The sequence below is a fragment of the Emys orbicularis genome, chromosome 20 (assembly GCF_028017835.1).
Source record: "Emys orbicularis isolate rEmyOrb1 chromosome 20, rEmyOrb1.hap1, whole genome shotgun sequence".
In the NCBI taxonomy this organism is placed as follows: Eukaryota; Metazoa; Chordata; order Testudines; family Emydidae; genus Emys; species Emys orbicularis.
Window position 1 is genome coordinate 2545210 of NC_088702.1, and position 6302 is coordinate 2551511.

At 41.4% G+C, this 6302-nt stretch overlaps 1 protein-coding gene across 1 annotated transcript; it reads right to left on the reverse strand.

The window, feature by feature from the left end:
- Positions 1–5374: 5374 nt before the first annotated feature.
- Positions 5375–5872, reverse strand: LOC135892688 (scale keratin-like). Its single transcript, XM_065420479.1, has one exon. The coding sequence runs from the start codon at positions 5870–5872 to the stop codon at positions 5375–5377; it is 498 nt and encodes a 165-aa protein (XP_065276551.1).
- Between the last annotated feature and the right edge of the window lie 430 nt (positions 5873–6302).

Below are 6302 nucleotides of genomic sequence, written 5' to 3' on the forward strand. Positions count from 1 at the left end.
ATTAACAACAGAACTAAACAAAATGAGCTGGATTTATTTCCTTTTTGACACCGGAGAAGTAAGTGGAATGATACTGAGCTTCAATATGGTGCATAATGATTTACTGAAAGCAACCTGTACAATGCAATGTGCATGTCAGATACTCGGGGGCTGAGAATTAACTAATAGTCCTGAAGCGAGATCACAGCAATTGCCAGAAATGGGGGGGGGGTCCTGTGAAAAATAGTTTGTTTCATAATTGACAAGGACTTTTTGCACCAAAGGTGTGCCACATCCTCATGGTGGGCTAACACAACATATGAATGTCTTCCCAACTCAAAGGTCTTCTAGCCACATCTCTTAACTTATTGCCTTTGGTGAACCAAATAAATCAGATTCAATTCAATTGCTTTATCATTTTTGTGATTTTCCTTCACTGATAGTTTAGCTTTTGACTAAACATTGTAGAAAAATTCTTTACATTTTAACTTTTTGTGTGTCCCCCCCCGAAAAGTGTCCTTGTACTTAGCAGCGGGAAGGCACTGGTAGATTTTGGCTTCAGAAATATATGGCAGCTAATTTCAAAGGCACATAGTGTGTGGAGAGCCCTAATTCTGGTTAATTTTATATGAAAATGGAGCATTCATATTCCTTAGACAAGATTAAAAACTCTTGGGCTAAATATACTTTAATATTACACAGCATTACTTGGGCACCTTTTTAATATATGTAATCTGTACCCACCTCTTCAGCCTACTCATGTGAGTCAACATATTTATACCAGCTGATGATCTCACCCTTCTATTTCCATCTAACTATGGCAACTGGCTTTCATACGTAACTATTCAAGTGTAATTAGATCGAAAGATTGATAGATAGAGCTGTTCTCTACTGTATGGGTGTAGCAAAGAGATTTTGAAGAAGAAAATATGGCATTTTCTTCTATATTGGACGCCTTTGTGGTTCTTCAAACTTGCTCTGAAGTATCTGTTTCCTTATCCTAGGAGAATACCTAAGGACATGGACAAATGGTTGAATCAAGTCTGGAAATTCCTTAATTTATATGTGTATACATTGAAATTTTTAATTACCAGACACTCAGCTGGTATAAACTAGTATAGCTGCATTCAAGGAAATTCAGCTATGACACTCGACACCATCTGGGGGCTGTCTTTTCATAAAATAATATTTTGTGTTTATTCATTAGCATCTAATTGTTGACTCATAAGCTTTAGCAACTAAAATACTGCAGTATGATGCTGCGCAGAGCTGTTTTGCATTCAGAGATTACATCTTTCCAAGGGAACGGGCATGATTAACACCCTATTCCTTGTTATAATTTTCCATGTTCATTTCAAAGTACTATATGTCCATGACAGAAATATTCTAAATCTGACACGTTCTTTTTGTTTACAGTCAGAGATTTAACTAAGCTGTCGTGATTGGATTTCGTTCTTCTGTGGGTTTTACCAGCATAAATCTAGGGAACTGCAGGACTTCGAGCTCAAGAGAGAATTAAAAAAACCACCATTAAGCATACAGAACTGAATAACTGATGGGGACCTTAGAGAGGATGAATGAGCTTGTGGACACAGAAAATATGAGTTCCACTATACTGCCTCCGCTGCTCAACGCGGGACGTTGGGCAAATCAATTGCAGTGAGATTTTCAGATTTTCAGAAGAGCTCAGCACTCAATGTGCTTAACTGCATTGAAAACCTCGCTTTCATCTCCCTCTTCATCACCTCCTCATAATCCTTCCTCCCACCTTTCCACTATTTTACGTAATTAGTTTGTTAACTCTTCAAGATGGAGATTGTCTCAGACTCTGTGCTTGTATCACGAGCAAGATGATGGGGCTCAGATCTCACTGGTTGCATCCTGGAGATACAAAAGTTCAAATGATAACTAATCATATTATTAATAATTAGGTGTGCCTGAGTTCTAGTCCCAGTCTTTCCGTTGAAGTAGCCTTGGGCAATTCAGTTGGGATCTGGGCATCAGTCATCCTTTATTAAATAAGAAGATAATAACTACCTGTTTCATATGGGTGTTGTGAGAATTACTGATCTCATAAAGCAGCAAAACCATGAGTTGCTATGAAATGGATAGGCGGTGTTCTTCCTAGCGTATGAAGTTGTAAAAGGAAAGATTAGGAGCTGCAGGGATGAAGGATCTGGAAACAGGGATATTCTCTGTGGTGAGTCTTTCAGTCCAGCTACATTTCTGTTCCATGGAGCAAGTTGTTATATATCCCCCAGTACTCTCCATCTCTCCTCAAACACTGAATAAATGTACACCCCTTCAAAAATGACATATGCTCCCAAATTGTGACATAATATACTGAAACGTGTGGAAATCAAAGAAACCACAAAGGTTATGTTAAGATCACAACAATGTAGAGTCAGCAGGTATATCCCAATACAATCTCCCAAGGGTAAAACCGACTGCTTGTCCTAAATGTTATTGATCAGCACACGAGTGCATTAAGCCCATTTTCAGGTCAAGCCAAATCGTGTGTGGGTTTCCACACATTCCACCTTTTCGGCAGCAGCGGGAGAGACTGAGCAGCCTTTGGCTCCACCCCCAGATGAGCGAAAGGGGATAGAGAGGTATACAGGAACCTCGCGGCCAATGAGAGAGTTCCTTAGAGCCCAAAGAGAGGCTCATACCATAACCCAACTCCATGACAGCTGTAATTCATTGGGAGGAGCCAGGACCCTATGGCACCCATCCAGGGAAAACAAATCCAAGCTATCTCGTCACCGCCTAGATGCAGGACAGTGAGGAAGGCCCAAGGGGGAAAAGACCAAGCTGAGTGTTACATAGGGAGAGACTGAAAGAAGGTTATTTAGTTGACCAAGATCACTATGGCTAGAGCCAAGGCCAAGATTTCCAAAAGCGTCTAGTGATTTTGGATGCCTCAGATCCTTGGTGATCAACTAGAGACACCTTGATGAGGCCTTTCTGATGTTGCTCAGCACCTGCCTTAAAAAACAGTCCCCATTGATGTGTCTCAAGGAGGGAGGACAAAACTCAGGCACCCAGTAACACTTTAGAAAGTCGTGGTCTAATTAGATAGACTGGATAGATTACAGGCTTGGCCTTGCCCCGTATCTGATACAAGACACAGGTCAGGATTCTATTCTCATTTGCCCTTGTGAAAGTCCAACATAGCTTCTCTGAGCTCTACTGAGTTACTCCAGAATCACACCAATTTAAGGTCAGAATTTAGCCCAGGGTGTGTTCCTCACTAGCTTGAGGGATGACCCTATTTCTGAGACTGAAATCTGATGGGATTAGTGGCATGCGGCTGAAGGTCGAGCGAGTTTCAACAGAAGCAGAGATAATGCCCGGCTATAAGGCCACATTGTATAGTGCTGTCAACTGAGACCTCTGAGGGAAAAACAGGGCAACAGGACTGCTTGCTTTCAAAATTCTTGGCTTTCAGTTCTTCTGTTAATATGTTTGCAGGAACAGAGCCTTAGAATTTATTTGAGGGGGGGAGAGGGGAAAGGAGCATGAAACAAGCTAAGCATTTCTAGTTTAGTAAGTGTCAGTTGGAAAAAATTCCTTAGTCAACTAAAAACCCTTCACTCATACCCCCTTAAAAGTTATAGTTAATTAGCTGGACAGTAATTATTTTAGAGCCCCAACTATATGGAGATATTTGTATAATTTATGACACAGTCCTACAAAGTAGGGAAACATTTCCATCAACCACATGGTTGAGATGAAATTATATAAGGTGTCTACATAACTGGTTGCAAGACTGGATTCAAAGACTAGTTATCAATGGTTTGCTTTCAACCTGGGAGGCTATATCTAGAGGGGAACCATAGGATGTTATCCTGGGTCTTGTACTCTTCAATATTTTCGTTAATGCTTGAATAACACAGTGGACAGTTCAGTGATAACATTTGTGGATGACACCAAGCGGAGAACAGTTGCAAGCCGTTTAGAGGACAGGGTTAGAATTCAAAATGACCGTCATTAATTGGAGACTTCATTTGAACTCAACAAAATGAAATTCAATAAAGGCAAGTGCAAAGAATGAAATTGAGGAAGGAAATTGTCCAACTCTGATAGGCACTGGTCAGGTCTAAACTGGAGTATTGTCCCCAGTGTTGGCCCGCAGACTTCAATAGAGAAGATGTGGGCAAACTGGAGATAGGAGATAGAAGCGCTACAAAAACAATAAAAGGTTTAGAAGCCTGACATCTGAGGAAAAAATTAAAAAACAGGGCATGATTAGTCGGTCTTGAGAAAAGCCAACTGAGGGGGGGCCGGATAACAGTTTCCAAGTATGTGCAGGGCTGCTATAAAGAGCAGGCTGATCAATTGTTTTTCGTGTGTGCTGAAGACAAAACGAGATGTAATTGGCTTAATCTGCAGCAAGGGAGATTTAGGTAAATATTAGCAATAACTTTCTAAATATAATGATAGTAAAGCATTGTTTTTAGGTTTCCAAGAGAAGTTGTGGAATCTCCATCATTGAAGGTTCTAAGCAAAGGTTACACAAACACCTGTCAGGGATGGTTTAAATCTACTGGGTCCTGCCTCAGCAAAGGGGGCTGAATGAGGTATTGGAATTTCCTAATGATCAATTCAATTGTCTCAAGGTCCTTTCCAGCCCTATATTTCAAGGATTCTACAATTCTATATAATATGTAGAGCAGGGAAATATATTCTAGTTCCATTCTATCTAAGACATCTAACAAGGGGGAAATTCTCCCCTGTGCAGCCAGCCTGCACAATGCTATTAACCAGTTAATGTATCCGATTTGCTTCTTACTTATGTGCTTCAATGGGACTGATGGAGTGCATGGGGCTGGTACTGACCATCTGTACAGGGGAAAATTTCACCCAAAGAGCTTTGGAAAGACAGAATAGAGGAGAAAGAAAAACCATAAGGCCAATGCTATGATGCAGCATACATTTTAATGAGGATGAGCAGTGGAGTACACACTTGCAGAATGAATTATTGCGCAGTACAAAGAATGTATTTTCAGGGTTCCAATAGGAGCTAAAGCCCATCACCCACTCCAAAGTGATGCATTTCACACAGGATGTTCTGCTTTCTTTCTTGAAGATGCAGAGTTTGAAAATCATGTCCCATTTTCAATCCAATGACTGGTGTTACCCTGGTTAACATCAAATAGCACAAAGCACAAGAGGAGGATAAGATTAACCTGCAAAACAATTATATCTTAAGCTTTGGGTATTATGTAACAAGGGAAGATGTAGATAGACCTGTTTTATAGAGATGATGAACAACCACAGCCCACACAGATTTCAAGCGGATTTGTAAGCATCATTGTCCATTAGCTCAGCGACGAATTTCTATCTTGTCATTTCCTGATTGTTTCTCATTCCATGGATCATTCTTCTGGGTTTAACATGGCCCACAATTTCCATAGCCGGACCCAGAATATCCTCCCCCAGAAACAGTAATGCTACGTTGTGACCTCCTGCCATAACCGCATGGGCCCCCATAGCCATATGAGCCTCCATAACCATACCTGAGTCCACCCCCAAAACCACCACCGTAACCTCCCCCATGACCACCACCGTAACCTCCTCCAAAACCACCACCGTAACCTCCCCCAAAACCAGCACCATAACTACCCCTGGAACCGATTGAGCCACTGAAACCTCCACCGGAACCATATGAGCCCCCAGCTCTAATTGGCATATTTGGTAAGGAGCTTCCTACGAAGCTGTCTTGAGGACAAGTAGCCATAGTTGGTCCTGGGAAGTTCACAACAACTGGTGGCGCATAGACCACTGCAGTCGAATCTCCACATGATGAGATACACGGCTCGTTGCGGACGTCAATATATGGGCGTGGGCATATATCGGGAATACAGTCCTGGGGTGGGCAGTAAGTCATCTTCTGTGATGGAGGGAATCCTGAAAAACACAGGAAGGAGGAAAACGTAAGACACAACTAATAGTGGAAAAAAAGATTCAGGCATTGAGTTTTAGAGTAATGGGGGCTAGGTAGATAGATGAGTTTTGTTGAAGGCCACATATCCTTCTATTCCTTTGCACCCATTCCCCCTTAGGCTTCAGAAACAAAAATGAAATAAAATAATTCCAAGCAGTTTTATGAGAAGTTACCTTGTCAATGCTTCATACAACCACAAAGCTGCACAACGCACAGGTGCAGTGAGTGTTTATTTTCCCTGGGAAACAATATTAACAGCACAGAGGGTAAGTGGATTTGCCCACTATCGTTGTTGAGTCATTGAATGAGCTGGAAACAGAATTTAGACCTTCCTAATTGTTATCCGTGATAGAATTGATCATTAGGAGATTCC

Coding starts and splice junctions, on each gene's coding strand:
- LOC135892688 (XM_065420479.1), bottom strand. CDS start 5,872: ATGACTTACTGCCCACCCCAGGACTGTATTCCCGATATATGCCCACGC.